The sequence below is a fragment of the Lynx rufus genome, unplaced genomic scaffold (assembly GCF_022079265.1).
Source record: "Lynx rufus isolate CCGP_SWC_20201006 ecotype Redwood Valley unplaced genomic scaffold, mLynRuf1.p SCAF_5, whole genome shotgun sequence".
Classification (NCBI taxonomy): Eukaryota; Metazoa; Chordata; class Mammalia; order Carnivora; family Felidae; genus Lynx; species Lynx rufus.
In genome coordinates, this window is record NW_025814867.1 from 157778863 (window position 1) to 157794809 (window position 15947).

Sequence of the window (15947 nt, forward strand, 5' to 3'; positions counted from 1 at the left end):
CTTTGCCAAGGCAGTCTCCGTGCTCGCCCTCTGCTTTGGGCCCTTGTGCTTGCTGCCGGCCGGCTCCTCGGCGGGGTGCCCAGTGTGGGAACTTCTCTGGTCGCTGTCTCCCCATGCCGCCGTGCTGAATGCGGCCCGGCTCAGCGGCTGGGGGCTTTGTGTTCTCTAATAAGGTCCTGGTTGTTAACAGTAGCTCGTCTGTTTTTGGACAAGTTGACATCTAGTTGGCACGTTTTAGTAAAAGTTATAAATTAGGAAAAATTGATAAAATCCTGTGTCTTTCCTTCTGGCAAAGACCAACACATGGCCCTCATTAGAGCAGCAGACACGGAGCGGATGGAACCCGAGAGGAGCCAGCACATCATGCTCCCGTCCAGTAGGCCGCCGGCCATCTGGGGTGTCTGTGGTCTCAGAGCAAAGTGCGGCCTATTTAGGGGAAACAGCTGTAGCAGCAGGTTAAGCCCCTGGGACGGGGCGGGCGCTGGAGGTGGGGACTCCTGACCAGCTGCGGGGCTCGGCTAGGTTGTCTGAGCTGCGGTGAGCCCCGTGTATCTGACACAAAGGCAGGGCTCTGGAGAAGGAGCTGGACGTGGGAGAGCTTGGGGTCGCTCGTCGGGCCCATCCCCACAGGCGGGTGCTGGGCACGTAGAGGCCAGGAGGCCGAGGTGCCTGGCCTCACAGCCTAGTGGGGGAGGCCGGCGGCAAGTGGGGAGGCAGGCTGCACATCACAGGCCTCGGTGAGTGGAGGGAGGTGAAGAGTGACACTCTGGGTTAGGACAGTGGCAGATCCTCTCCCGGGTGGCGGCCTGTGAGGAGGTGCAGCCTGCCATGATCCGGGGGAAAAGCAGGGCAGGTCTGGTGACCCGAGATCATGCGGCTCCGTGTGGAAAAGCAGCCGGCAAGGTGCTGAGGATGCCCCTGGGATGGGTGTGTTGAGGAGGGACCAGGGCATCCCCCTGTACGGGGAGAGGTGGCCCCCTGGCTCCAGCAGGCGGTGGGGGAGCCTGCGGGTGTGGGTCCAAGTGCTGCAGGACTTCCTGGTGACCTTTATGAGACACCCTGCTGCGGTGTGGGGGCGATGTCCGATTCCAGGGGCAGACAGCGGCCGCGTCACAGGGAGGACGCGCGGGACCCCGGCTTGAGATGCCCGGTGCACGGGACGGGGCAGAGGTGGGGAGGCTGGGATGTGTGGTGCTTACTTCGGGAGAAGAGCTGGCGGGGGGCGGGGGGGGGGGAGGAGAGAGAACCCGGGTGGCTGGAGGTGCCAGGCTTGAACACCGGCTGCATGTGCGCAGGGCAGGTAAGACTGTAGAGGGGACACATTCACCCACGTTTGCATTGGTGCAATCACTACCAAGCCTGCAGCCGATCCAGAAGACGCCAGGGTCTCTTGTGCGCCGGGCCTGGCGGGGCCCTCCCGCCTCCCCCGCAGCACCGCCCCTGCACCCTCTGCCCCCAGGTGCCACCCATGCCCTCAGCATTAACGGGACGGGGGACTTTGCCCGCAGTGACAGGGCTGCAGCTCCTGTCATTTGTCCGATGGCAAAGGGGGTCACTGTCGTGTTTGTCCTCCTGACGTGTGTGCTCTTCTGATTCGGTAGATCCCCCTTCTCTTCGGTGTTCCCCTGCTGACATGATGAGTGCTGTTATGCATTGCTGTGCCTTTTTTTAAAAAAATTAAGACTTCGCGTTTTTAGAGCAGATTTTGATTCACAGCAGAATTGAGGAGAAGCGTAGATTTACCGCCCCCTCCCCCCCCCCCCCTGCCAAACACCACCTCCTGCATTACCAACACCCACCACCTCAACGGTGTGCCTCTTACGGTGGACAGCCTGCACTGGCACATCCACACCTGATCTTACGATGTTGGCTACTATCTGTGGGTTTGCACGAATGTGTGATAACACGTGTCCACCATCATAGTATCACAGAGCTTGTTTTCACTGCCCTACAAATCTCCGCATTCTACCCATTTATCCACACCACCCCACCACCCCGGCAACCCCTGACCTTGCTGTTGCCTCCATGGTCCCGCCTTTTCCGGAACGTCGCCCAGATAGAATCGTACAGGATGCAGGCTTTTCAGATTGGCTGCTGTCACTTAGTGAGATGCACCTGCGGACCCTCCGTGTCTTCGTGGCGTGACGGCCCGCTCCTTCTTAGCGCCGAATACCATCCCGTCGTCTGGACGCACCCGTGTGTTTGCCCATCACCTCCCGAAGGGCACCTTGGTGGCTTCCAAGGTCTGGCAGTTATGAATAAAGCTGCCGGAAACATCCGCCTGCGGGTTGTCGTGTGGACGTGAACGTTCACCTCCTCTGGGTAGACCTCAAGGAGCACGACCGCTGGGTCGTATGGTCAGAGTGTGTTCGGTTTTGTAAGAAACCGGCAAACCTTCCTCCGCGGTGGCTGCCCCTCTCTGCTTTCCCGCCAGCAGTGAGGGAGCGTTCCTTCTGCTCCGCGTCCCCGCCAGTGATCCGTGTTGTCGGTGTTCCGGGTTGTGGCCGTTCTCACGGGTGCACGGTGATGTCGTTGTTGTTTTCATTTTCTTTCTTTTTTTTTTTTAATGTGAAATTTATTGTCAAATTGGTTTCCATACAACACCCAGTGCTCATCCCAACAGGTGCCCTCCTCATTTTCATGTCCCTGATGACATGTGACGTCTGTATGTCTTCTCTGGTGAGGTGTCTCTTTGGGTCTTTGGCCTACTTTTTAATCGGGTTGTCCGTTTTCTTATTGCTGAGTTTTAAGTGTTTGTGTATTTTGGATATATCTTCTTTTATCAGATATACGTGTTGCAAGTATTTCTCCCAGTCTCTGGCTTGTCTGCTCATCTCTTACCAGTGTCTTTCGCAGAACAGAGATTTTACATTTTGACTCAGTCCAGCTTATCAGTTAGGTTGTACCTTTGGTGTTGTATCTAAAACGTCGTCTCCCTGTCCAAGGTCCCCGAGGATTTCTCCTGTATCCAGGCGTTTGATAGTTTTGCATTCTACGTTTGGGTCTGCGATCTGTTGTGAGTGAACTGTTGTGAACAGTGTAAGGTCTGCGTCCAGATTCCCCTTTGAGGGCCCCTCGTGGAAGAGACTCTTTGCCCCCTTGATTGCCTTTGCTCCTTTGTCAGGGATCCGTCGGCTGTGTCCGTGTGGCTCTCTTTCTGGGTTCTCCGTTCTGTCCCATGGATCGATTTGTGTGTCCTTTCTCTACCACCACACTGTCTTGATCACTGTAGCTTTACAGTGAGTCCTGAAGTCAGTAGTGTCGGTCCTCCAACTTTGTTCTTTTTCAACATTGTGTTGGCTATTCTGGGTGTTTTGTCTGTCTATAAACTTTAGAATCGGTTTGTCAATAGCCACAAAATGACTTGCTGGGGTTTTGATGGGGATCACATTCAATCTACAGACAGACCAAGTTGGGAAGAACTGACATCGTCACAGTATTGAGTCTTCTTATCCATGAACATGGAATATCTCTGCGTTAATTTAGGTCTTTGATTTTGTCAGAGCTTTATAGTTTTCCTCATATAGGTCTTGTACATATTGTTAGGTTTATACCTAAATGTTTTATTTTTGGGGGGTGCTAATGTAAACAGTATTTTATTTTTTATTTCAAATTCCATATATTTATTGCTGGTATCTGGGAAAGCAATTGACTTTGGTATGTTAACCTGTTATACTGCAACCTAGCTATAATTACTTATTAGTTTGAGGAGGGTTTTTGTTGTTGTTGTTGATTGCTGTGCTTATTTTAATTATTCCAAGTTGCATTTCATTAGAAAAAACGTTTGTAGCAGTAATGCATGAACTGTATTTCCTATGCACAGCCTGCCATATCTTGTTCAATGCATGCAGAATCTCTGAAGGGTAATTGAACATCCATTACTTGGATGGTTGCCTAGAAAAAAAAATTTTTTATTGTAAATGTTATAAATTGAATGTTTCAGATACTTCAGTGATAGTATTTTGTTTGTATAGTAGTGAAAGCAAAATACAAATCATGAAATTTATTCTCTAAACACACATGATTAAGTTGTTGAATTTCAGGTTACTTTCCTTCAAATGATTTAAGAATTTTATATTTTGGTTACCTTTGGTACATAATCAAATCATCACTTAATATTTTTGTTATAGTTATAAAATTAATCTAGACTTTAGCATGTTGCTTGATTTATAGTAAAGAATCAACACCAATAACCTCCATTTTAACACTTCTCTTTTTAAAAACTTGCAGTGTATGGCTGTTAAAAATAAAACCCATAACAACCACAAGTAATATGTAAAACTTTTCTTAAAACCATTCTGTTTTGAGAATAAAAATGGATAAAATCCAGTAATAATTGCTAGTAATTTTAACCAAGTTTACTGGTTGTCTTAAACATTTTTTTTAAATCTATACATTTTTAGTGAATTCCTAAAGATAGTATAGCAGTACAATAGAGAATATTCCTGTTCCGGCACATCTTTAGTATAAGTAAGTCATGTTCTTTATGTTTATTCCAGAATATGTTTTTTCCCAAAGGGAGGGGAGGGCATGAAGAGGTAGGAACATGCCCAGCTTCCCTCTCCCTGGTGGAGAGATAAGGGTACTGTCAGAAGACAAGAGGAACGTTCTTTTTACACACATGTTGTGTACTTCGTGTTACAACACGTGCATCTACAAAGGTACAGTAATACAGCGGATAACGGTCTGCCACCCGCCACCTGAGAAATAAAACACAGCGGGTTGAATCGCGCCATTTGAAGTCAGTTCTTGCATGCGGTCACCCCATGTCCAGTCCCGTTTGTTAGGAAGTACTCGTTACTGACTCGGGGCACCACGTCCGCGCAGCGAGTTCTGGGGTGTGCTTGTTGTGACCCTGGACTTGGCCGCCATCACACCGATGGGTCGTCTGCGAACCATGCATGCTGTTTTGGGCGTTGACACCGCACTGTGTCCGGTCTGGGAGGTCCGGCCCTGCCTCATCGCTTCTCTAGTTAGTGTTTGTGGCTGTTCGGACTTGTTCGTTTCTCCACATAAGCTTTGGAACCAGCTGGCCTAGTTCTGTTGCAGTTCTAACTGGAATGCGGTTACCCTTAAATCCAGGTCCTTTGATGGCAACTTGAGTGGTCTTTTCACACCTTGGTGCCCCCCAAGCCTAGCTTAGTTCCTACTGCTGCAGGGGCATTCCGAAAAAGGAGGGAATTATTTAAACACTGCTGCCAAGTAAAGCTTTTCTCTAATTGGCCGTTCCTGGAATTGTGTTCCGTATGGGATTTTTGTGGAGCTTTAATTCTTAATGTGTTTGTAGTCCAGGCCAGAAGAAGTGGTTTGCAGAATGAAAGAAAAATGGTTACGTGAAATGCCCTAAAGTGCTTGCATTTATTATTTTGCTTTGTTTTATAACCTTTGGTGTAAGGGTTGGCATTTGTAGAAGCTGAAAATGTTGACTTCTGCTCTGCAGGAGATTTTTGGCTGCCATTCTTAATGTGCATGTACCACACGCCCCGGGCGCAACCTGATCATTTTCTACTGTGAGACATTTCCCCTGTCCTCTTTTTAGGGTTTTAATATGTAAGAGCAGGTGAGCAAGGTGAGCTCTACAGGTCAGGTGAGCCCCGTTAGAGCCCGGCACCACTGCGCTCGGACTCACCGTCGTGACTGTTGCAAGGGGGACTCTCATCGTCCCAGACCTCCAGGGGAGCCCTCCACAGACCGGGGGTTGCTTCGCTGTGTAGTGTGCCTTCTGCTTACTCTTAATTTAACTTCTTACCTTGAGATCACGTAGATCCACACATAGCCGTAAGAAATGACACGAGAGAGGGCCCATATTTGCTTTACACAGTGCACTCCTGTGATGAGGATGTTGACCTCCATACAGTCAAGATCCAGGACGTTCTTCTACCACACGGATCCCTCCTGTTGCCGTTTGGGGAGGCCACACCCACAGCCTCCCCAAACCTTGATGACCGCTGACCTGTTCCCCATTTGTACAGTGTTCTCATTTCAAGAATGTTACATATCAATGGAATATACATGGGTCCGTGCAGTGGCCACGAGATTGGTTTTTTCCAGTAAGCACTATTCTCTGGCGATCCCTCCGGACTGTTGTGTATATCAATAGTTTGCTCCTTTTCATTGCCACATAGTATTCCATGGTTTGGATGGGCCACATTTTATTTAATCATTCACCTGTTGAAGGGCGTCTGGGTTGTCCCCAGTTTGGGACTATTAGGAATCAAGTTGCTATAAACACTCATGTTTATTGCAAAATTTTTTTTTTAGTAATCTCTTCACCTGACGTGGGGCTTGAACTCGTGAGTTCAAAAGTTGCACACTTTAACAACCAAGCCAGCCAGGTGCCCCCGGACACAGTTTGTACGTGAACCGTGTCTTCATTTCTCTGGGATAAAATGCCCATGTTCAGTTTTTAAGAAGCTGCCCAACCGCTCTCCAGAGCGGCCGCCCCGTGTTCCGGTCCCGCCGGCCACGTACGAGGGATCTGGTTTGTCTGCGCCCGTGCCCGCGTGTGCGGTGGTCACCGTTTTGTACGTGAGCCGCTCTCACGGGTGTGTGGGGGTGCCTCACGTGGTTGAAGCTGCATTTCCCCGGGGCTGACGGTCGCGGACCCCGTGTCGTGTGCTTACTTGCCATCTCTCTCTCCACGTATATCGTCTATGATGATACTGGCTGTTCATGTCTCCTGTCCGTTTTCTGACCGGCTTGTTTTATTGTTTAGTTTTGAGAATCTCATGTGTGTTCTATTTGGATACGTGGCTTTCAAACCTTTTCTCCCCATCTGTGGCCTGTCTTTGTGTCTCCCCAATAGAGTCTCAAGCCGGAGTGTTTCCTTTGGAGGAGCCCAGTTTGTCAGTGTTTCCTGTCACGGGTCGTGTATTGGGTGCCAGTCTGCAGGCTCTTTGCCTCATCCGAGACCCTGAGGGTTTTCTCCTGTGAATTCGTTGTTTCTCACTGAAGCCCCTGGTCCATTTTGAGTGGGTCCCATGCAGGGTGCAGACTTGGGTGCCCCAGGGCTCCGGCACCCTCTGTGGACAGCACCGTTCCTCCTCCACGGCCCCTCGCTGGCACCGTCGTCCACAACATGACCTGTTGGTCAGGCCTCTCACTAGGTCCCTTGTTCTGCGCATCTGTCCCTCACCGACTCCACGCCGGCCTGCTGACCGGTGATGCTCAATCAGCCGCTAAAATCAGTTAGACTTACTCCTCGCTTCCTTCTTTTTGGTGACGGCTGCTTTAAAATCTTTTTCCAGTAATTGGAACATCTCTGGGTTGGCATTCTGTTGATTGTGTTTTTTCATTCAGTTAGAGATCTTTGTGACTCTCAGTAGGATGAATGATTTTTGCTTTGAAACCTGGACGGATTATGTTCCAAGAGTCTTACTGGAGCTTCCTGTTTCCGCTGACTTTCTCTTACGCCGCTCTCTCTGTCAGGGGAGGGGGCCCCCCCTCATCACTGCCGTGCGGGTCCAGGTTCCCCACAGGCCACCACTGACAGTTCCCAGGTTGCCGCTCTTCTGTGGCCTCCACTGACGTTGCCAGGTGGAAGCGAGTCTTGACTCCCAGCTGGGCCTCCCCTGACACCCCCAGTGGGGATGAGATGGGCACCTTGGCAGGCTCCCTGAGTGTCAGCCCTGACTGTGCGGTGCAGGTGGGAGGGTGGGGTCCGGCCAGGGAGGGCGTTTCCTCCGTCAGTTGCCCGTCGAGCTGGCAGGTGCCTGTCTTGGACCTTTGGCCACAGTCAGTTCTAGTTTGGTTCGTGTGTGTTGTCTCTGTCTGTCTCTCGGTGTTTCCAGGTTACCAGTGTCTTCGGCTCCCGGTCTGGGATAACGATGCAAAAAGCAGGCCCGGGGGGCTCCCTGCTGCACAGTTCCTTGGTCCCCAGCTCGTCTGTGACCTGGTCTGTGACCTGGCCTGCCTTCTTCCCTCCCCCCAGAGCCTTACCGATGTTCTCTTTAGACGTCATGTCCAGGAGAGTTGCTTGTACTGAGCTGGAGGAAAGGAAAGATGACCCCTGCTCCACTGGCCACTGTGCACATCCCTTCTGCTGTTTTGAAACCGGTGTTCAGTCAGTAAGAACAGACTGCCCTGCGCGGGTGTGAGTGTGTGTCCAGAGTTGATAGTTGGGGTTCCTCTGACGTGCCCTGTGACTGTGTGCTTTCCTGCAGGCCACCTGCCGGCCGTCTTCAGGGTGTTCCCCCGGCCTGCCCTCTCGCTCGGGTTAGCCGTCACATACCCGTCTTCCCAGTGAGTGACCCCTCAGAGCACCTGCGTTCCACCAAGGGCGAATTGTGGTTTACCCCGTGACGACCTCTTCCCTCCCACTTTGGACCTCGAGGAAGTTCCTCTCTATTAAAACTTTCCGTAAGGGAATGTTAAAGCACGTGCAAATTCAGAATTGCAAATGGAAGCCTTCGTGCCCATCAGCGGGCATCAGCACACCAGCACGACCCCTCTGTGCCACCCGGACACTGTCTGCTGTTCCCTGCACTCGCACTGTGTGTTAGTTTATAGTAACAAACCCCAGATATTACCATTTTGTGTGTAAGCACTTCAGAATATATCCCTAAAATTTAAGCACCATTTCCACCCCTGAAACAATTAATAATCCCTTAATATGATCAGCTACTCAGGTGATGTTTATATTTAAATTTCTCAATTGCAGAATCTACTTGATCTGTTTAGGTTTTATAGTGTCTACCCTGTGCTTTGCACCAAATACATTTTCAGCAAATACATCATGAAGTAATTAATCAATACAAAATAGCAATGCTTTTGAAACTACGCAGAACACTTTCTTGAATAAAGGGCTCTAAATAGAGGGCCCCCGGCGGCTCAGTCAGGGGGACAAGCAGGTCTTCACTTTGGGGTCGCGGGTTCGAGTCCCACGTGGGGGCAGAGATTACTTAAATCGATAAAATAAATAAAGGGTTCTAAATAGAAACCCACGTAACTTTTAGCAACAAATTTGCCAGTTATATGTTGGGATTCGCCATCATTAACACGCGATTGTCATGAAAACACACATTTTAGATACCTGAGCGATATTTACGACACATGTGCCTATTTCAGCACATTTTCATTACCATTATCCTGAAAGCACTGGATTTGCCTTTTAGTGACTTACAGTGTAAGTTTCATTTCGGTTTTATTCCATACAAAGAGATTGTGGCCAGAACATTTGCAGTCTTTTCCTCTCTCGCCGTCTGATGGGGTCCTTTATTATGGATAATGCGTTCATACAGCCTTGCAGAGCACAGCCACAGTATTCAGGAAGACGGGGCTTTGAACTTGCTCACAGTCGGAGAATCGGAGTAATTGTTCCTTGAGGGTTCCTGTGGTTTCTCCTGCCAACAAAGGAAGTCACAGGTGGCTAAGGGGCGAGGTCCGACTTGAACAGCTGTGTGTGCCCTTTAGTGGCACCCACACGAGGTGCTGTTCAGGACGAAGAAAAGAAGTGGGGGGAAATCCTGCAGTGGCCTTGCTCCGGCCAGACCAGAGTGCTCTGGGCGGTGGTGACCATTGGCATGGCCAATGGCCAATGGCATGGGCTGGCGTGTGTGTGGCTCTGTTGTCTTCCATTGTGACATGGAGCGTCTTCACTACATCCCATGGGAAGGCTCTCTCCGAGCCGTCCTCATCCTCCCTGCCCTCCAGGGCCCCGTCCCCGGCACGGTCCGCCCCGCTCAGACGGCGCCTCCCTTGCCGTGTCTCCTTCCACCTCCGCTGTCCCTCCTGGCAGCGCGGCCCCGGCTGGCGGTCCTTCGGTGTCCTGGACTGTGCCAGAGCGGTGGGCGCATCCCCGCGTTCGGTGCTGGACGACAGAGTAGCCCTCCTCGTGTGAAGGCTTCTCCTCTCACTTGTACTTCTGTCGCAGTGGTTCCCGCACAGCGGACTTACCCCCTGTACTCATGCGACGGGCACGCTCAAAGTCATTTTCTTGCTGTCTTTCAGACAGAAACCGTCTCCGCCAGTCAAGAGACCCTCACAAGCACTTTGCCATGGATGTAGAAGAAGAAGAAAACATGAGTAAGACCTGGGCCCATCATGTAGCGTCAAGTAGCTAATTCTCCGTTACCATCGTAGTGTTCTTGTAAATAGTTGTAATGAGACGAAATTGGGAAAAGTGATTTCCTTTCCTGCGAAATGGGCTGCTAACGGTGGCATGTTTTAACTTTCTGATGTGTTCCCTGCAGTAGGTGTTGGTACTTGTGTGGGCACTTTCCTCACAGCCGTCTGTCTGGACCTTCCACTGCCATCGTTCTGGGACCGACACGTGTGTACTAGGAGGGAGAACACGTGTCTCTAGATGCACGTGCCTCACAGCTGCACGGGTTCGTGCCATGTCACGGCGTGGGTCTCCTACCAGTGGCTGGATTTTCATGTGTGCAAATCTAAGATACCCTTTGGGATTGATTGAAATACTTGGTCATTTGGGAGAATAGTAGCTAAATTTTCCCCTGCAAAGACAGCGAATTCTCCCTGTGCTTTGAGGGAAGGGGGCTCCCGCAAGCCTGCTGATTTTAAGTTTCCAAGACTTCGGCGAGCCTTTGGGCTGCTGTGGACCGGAGCTCACCGTGGGGCCTGCTCTGTCTGCCACACTGTCCCATCTGTGGAGCAGGGCGGCGAGCCTCAGGGGCACACAGCTCCCCCCACCCCCGGCCCCCCACAGTGGTGCTCTCTACCGAAAGAAGTTTGTGGGATGCACTTGTCTCTTCTGTTTTACCTTTAATCCCTGAGAGCAGTGCATTTGGATAAGGTTTAAAGGCTCCCACAGAAGTTGGGCCAATGACAGCGAGGACACCACTTTCTGATCTGCATCCTTACTTGCAGCGTCTGGTCGTGCCCAGGGAGGAGCAGGCGGGCATGCATGCCGGGTGACTTCGTACCGAGACTGGTCACCGTGACTAGAACACCGCTCAGTACGTCTCCCTGTGACTTCTCCCAGGGCCGACCAGCTGAGGCCTTGGGCTTGGGCTTGCGGCCACTTAGGACCCGGAAGCTCAGCGGGCAGGGCGCTCCCGCCTCCTGGGCCGCCGAGCTCTGCAGTGCTCTGGGCCTTGGTTGCACGAACCACACGGAGAACGTGCTCTTTGGCGGTTGCGAGTGTGGGAAAGCGCGACCGTGGCGCTGCCCTCCCCCGCTGCCTGCAGGGTGCTGTCTTCCGGCTGGTGTCCCCATCAGAGCCTACTCTTAAGGCCTGTTTGGGGCGCAGCCTGTCTTTGCTCGTCAGCTCCACTCACCACGGCCACTGTTGCCCAGGCACTAGCCCCCCGTGAGGACCGTGTGAGCACGTGTCCCCCAAGCCTCCTTTTCTCGGGGCCGCGGGCTGTTGTCCGCCTGGCGTGGGTGGAGACTTCACGGCACGCAGATCCTGTGGTAACTCACCAAGATGAAGGATTCTTCTGGGTGATTTTCCTGAAGGGTGAACGCGGGTTCTGGTCTGGAGGTCTGTGGTGAGGTCCCACATTTCCTACCGTTTGAAAAGCAGCAAAGATTTTATTGGGTGGCGTTCACGTCCGTGAATTAACGTCGCGCCCACGTCTGCTTAGGAAGAGCTGTGATAGCAGGGTCTGTCTGTCTAATTCAGTGTGTGTTTCCTTTACACAGCAGCACCTCTAATAAGACGGGATACGAGCAGTGTCTGAGTGCTTCTGAAGCAAGTAACAACTTGGAATTTACGTGAACTCTATTATAGGAAGCGTATTTTTTTTTTCTTTTACATCTCAAGATTGTTTGTCAATCCAATACTGATCATTTTTATCTCCTAAAGGACAGCCTTTGTTTCAGAGACAGTGAGTCTGTGATGGAACACACTTGCGCGTGTGTCTACACGGCCTGATTTTCCATGTCGATAATCCTGTTTGGCAACAGCGTCAGGATGTATGCAGTCGCCTGATGTGTGACGTTCTTGCCTATTCGTTCACCTAAATTCTGTCTTGCTCTGCCCTTTTTAACCTTTGTTTCCTTCGAGCACCGAAAGGAGTAACCTATCGAGCTTTTGCTGGAGGATGTTATAAATGAAAATTTAGTGTCCATTCCGTCAGCTTTGTCAACTGGGAGAAGTGGTGTGTGTGTCGGGAGTACTGGGGAGTATTTGACATCTGCAGAGAGAGGTCAGCAGCCTCCCAACCTCCGCCTCCGTGCAGAGTCCGTTTCCCAGGGTCTGGGTTTAAGCCAGGGTTATTCTTTACATCCCAGCTGAGGGCCGGCCGCCCCGGAAGTTTGAGAACTTTCACTTTGGGGATTGGTGGCCGTCAGTCGGACTTTGTGTCCCATTTATCCTCCCGTGTCCACAGTGCTGTTTGCTTAGCGTCACGAGCATCTACTTCTGGATTATGTACCGTGACCCGAGGGCCGCCTTGTCAGGGCACTTGTAAGTTGCTTACATGTGTAAAAATTATTTCGGTTGCTAGCTACATCTTTGAGCGCTAATGAAAGGTCTTCCAATGCAGTCCCACTGACAGGGCCCCGGTCGTTACTCCTACGCTTCACGCGGCAGACGGCCTATGAAGATGAGCCAGGAAAACAGGGAATTGTTTCTTTCTCTCTTTTTAAAAAAAGCTTAATAAACTTACAGAGAAGAGTAAATGCCTTTTAATTCCCCGTTTTGAAATTAAAATCATATTTATTTCGCCAAACTTAGAGAGTTTTAAAATTATCTTCATTAACTGCAAATAGAAACTATCTTTAAAAGGTGGGATAGGCAGCTTATCCTGTCAATCCGTCAAATATTTGTTTCTTAAAAAAAGACAAAATCGCTGCCTTTACTTGGAAAGTTAGGAAGTGGTAGGCTGTTCGCAGCTTCAGTTTTATGTCTTGTTATGTACTTTTTCCTATCGTGGAATATATTAAGGATTCAGATAAATCGATCCCTGTATGTCATGAAAAAATGTAAGCTAATACTAGAAGTGAGGCTGTATCCCTCAGTGATGACATGAGGAGTTTTCCCAGATTGATTCACGGACTAAATCCAACGACCGCACATAGTGATCGAATATTCTAACCCTGAAACACTAATTCCTTGTGAGTGCATCTTGTAAATCCTGGCCCTGCTCCGGGAGGTGCTGCGGTCCGGAGCCCGGTGTGGGCGCAGTCAGAGCAAGTGACATTGAAAAGGAGGAGAATGTGTGTCAATACTGACATTGGACTTACTGAGGGAAGCTTTTGCAGGATTAATTTATCACCCCACACCCCGATAAGCTTGAGTAAAGCATCTCTAGGTGCTTCAGAATATTCTTGTAGAAAACAACTGTTTTAAAAATCCACCCTTGAATGCAAAAGCAGTTGGGGACAGTAGTCGCAAATGGCGTTGGCCATGAGTTAGCGAAACGTACAGTTGCCCGTCTTGGTGCAGGTGGCAGTTCTTGGGTTGAAGGTGCAGCCCTTGCACGTACGGCCAGAGGCAGAGTGAATAAGCACACATCACTTAACCAGTTACAAAGAGAGATAAAGGAATCTATAAATTTTGCATTTACAAGATCCTGCAACGAAGGCGTTGTAAGTTACTCTTTCTGGGCACCGCAGGTTCGAGCAGCACAGATGTTAAGGAAAGCTGCGGTCTGGACAGCGCGCCCCCCACGGACGGCAGCGCCCCCGGGCCTGGCGAGGGCGCCCCGCTCTCCAACGGGGGCGGTGGCGGCACCGGCCGGAAGCGGCCCCTGGAGGAGGGCAGCAATGGCCACGCCAAGTTCCGCCTGAAGAAGAGGAGGCGGCCGCCGGGGCCCGCGCTGCCCAAGAACGCCCTGATGCAGCTGAACGAGATCAAGCCCGGCCTGCAGTACGCGCTGCTGTCGCAGACGGGGCCGGTGCACGCGCCTCTGTTCGTCATGTCCGTCGAAGTGAACGGGCAGGTGTTCGAGGGCTCCGGCCCCACCAAGAAGAAGGCCAAGCTGCACGCCGCGGAGAAGGCCCTGCGCTCTTTCGTTCAGTTCCCCAACGCCTCCGAGGCCCACCTGGCCATGGGGAGGACCCTGTCCGCCAACACGGACTTCACGTCCGACCAGGCTGACTTCCCCGACACGCTCTTCAACGGCTTCGAGACCCCGGACAGGTCGGATGCGCCCTTCTACCTGGGCTCCAACGGGGACGACTCCTTTAGTTCCAGCGGGGACCTCAGCTTGGCCGCGTCCCCGGCACCCGCCGGCCTCGCGCAGCCTCCCCTGCCCGGCCCTCCGCCGTTCCCCGCCGCCGAGCGGGAAGAACCCCGTGATGATCCTGAACGAGCTGCGGCCGGGGCTCAAGTACGACTTCCTGTCGGAGAGCGGGGAGAGCCACGCCAAGAGCTTTGTCATGTCTGTGGTGGTGGACGGCCAGTTCTTCGAGGGCTCGGGCCGGAACAAAAAGCTCGCCAAGGCCCGGGCTGCGCAGTCTGCCCTGGCGACCATTTTTAATTTGCACTTGGATCAAACACCGTCTCGCCAGCCCATCCCCAGCGAGGGCCTTCAGTTGCATTTACCGCAGGTGAGGAACTGTGGTGCTGCCGGAACGGTGGCCGTGTCTTGGCAGTGCTTTCAGACAGGGCTTCGCTCCTCCTTGTCGCTGTTGGCGCCCCGTCCGCGCGTCACCGGTAAGTCTGGCTCCAGGTGTCCCTGCCCTGCCCGCACCAGTTGTGCCGGGCAGCCCGTCCAGGGCCATCACACGCGGGCGGGACCCACAAAACCCTGTCCCCCAGAGCAGTGCCGTTCGCGCCCTCCAGGCTGAGCCCTGCCCCACTCCGCACGGCAGCCCGTGGCTCCCTTCCCACACGGTCCGCCTCTGTGGGGACCCGCGTCCCACAGCAGCCTGTGACCAGAGCACGGAGACCACATCCCAGCTCAGCGGTGCTCCCTGCAAAGTCTCACCGGAGAGTCCCCAGCACAGAAGTGAGGCTGCCCACGTCCGGGTCAGGGCGGGTGTCCCGCAACTCTGACGGTCCCCAAGGCCAAGGGCCAGCCAGGCAGAGGGCGCACCGTAGCAGGTCTGTGAGCCTCTCAGAGGTGGGAGAAGGAAGGGGACCCTTTGGTGCCACTCCAGGGGCCCGGGAGTCCATACCTGGGATCCGGTGCGGGCTTCCCTCCTGCTGGGCTGGAGGTAGGTGGCCACACTTGCTTGGCCTAGGACGGCCCTCCCGCGTAAGACCAGGGTGGAGACAGGATTTCAGGGCGGGCTCCTGGCTGACTCGAAAGGGGAAGAGAGGAGGGGGAAATAGCTGTAGCTGGCATCTCTAAATCCTACGACTCTGATTACGTCTTGCTTCTCTTCTTGGAAACCCAGGTTTTTTTTTTCTGGCCTAGTGTAAAAATTACTCTTTTAGAGAGAAAACCTGATGACTTTCTCTATTCCTTTTTGTCAAAGTATTACTGCTAAAGATAAAATCTGAACTGGTTTGATGGGAAAAAAATGAAGGGCTCCAATTGCCACATGGGACAACTTGCATCTGTCTCAGAAGAATCCAGGATGCAACAGCTTCCCAGTTGTCTTTGCACACAGTCAGGGTAACCTCCCGAAATGGCCAGTAGTGCAAGGTTTGGGGAAAAGAAACTTTATTTTGCCTAAAGCAACCAAATGTGACATCGGTATAAAGTAACCCATTCAGAATATTCTACTGGTCTTTTATGAACCAAAGAATCACTTTCCCTCTTGACCCCTTGCTGACATATTTCAGAAGATTCCACAAGCCGGCCCCCTAGAGAGGATGTATTTCGGGCTTCCGTGGCTCAGTGCGCTCCAGCTTGGGTGCAGATTAGCGTCTGAGGCCACCTGACTCCTGTGGCGCCTGCTGTCGTGTTTGAGGCGAACCCCGTGAGCCCCACATGCCTGGGTTGGCTGCAGGCTGGCTGGCTGCCCCACGGCAGGGAGGAAGACGGGGGTCCCTGTGGGCACTCGCACCCTGCCCCCCGGCCTGGCCCCATGCTTCTGCTCCACCAGGGGCCCCGGGGGGCCTCGCTGGGGAGGGGCGTCTATGGGAGTCC

General features: G+C 52.2%; 1 protein-coding gene across 1 annotated transcript in view; it reads left to right on the plus strand.

The window, feature by feature from the left end:
* The window catches only part of ADARB1 (adenosine deaminase RNA specific B1), an 82449-nt gene that overhangs the window by 27048 nt on the left and 39454 nt on the right, over positions 1–15947 (plus strand). Inside the window, 3 exon segments of the mRNA XM_047099886.1 lie at positions 9949–10023; positions 13522–14177; positions 14179–14457. Of these exon segments, the coding sequence (XP_046955842.1) occupies positions 9996–10023; positions 13522–14177; positions 14179–14457 (963 nt within the window). The 5' untranslated portion in view covers positions 9949–9995.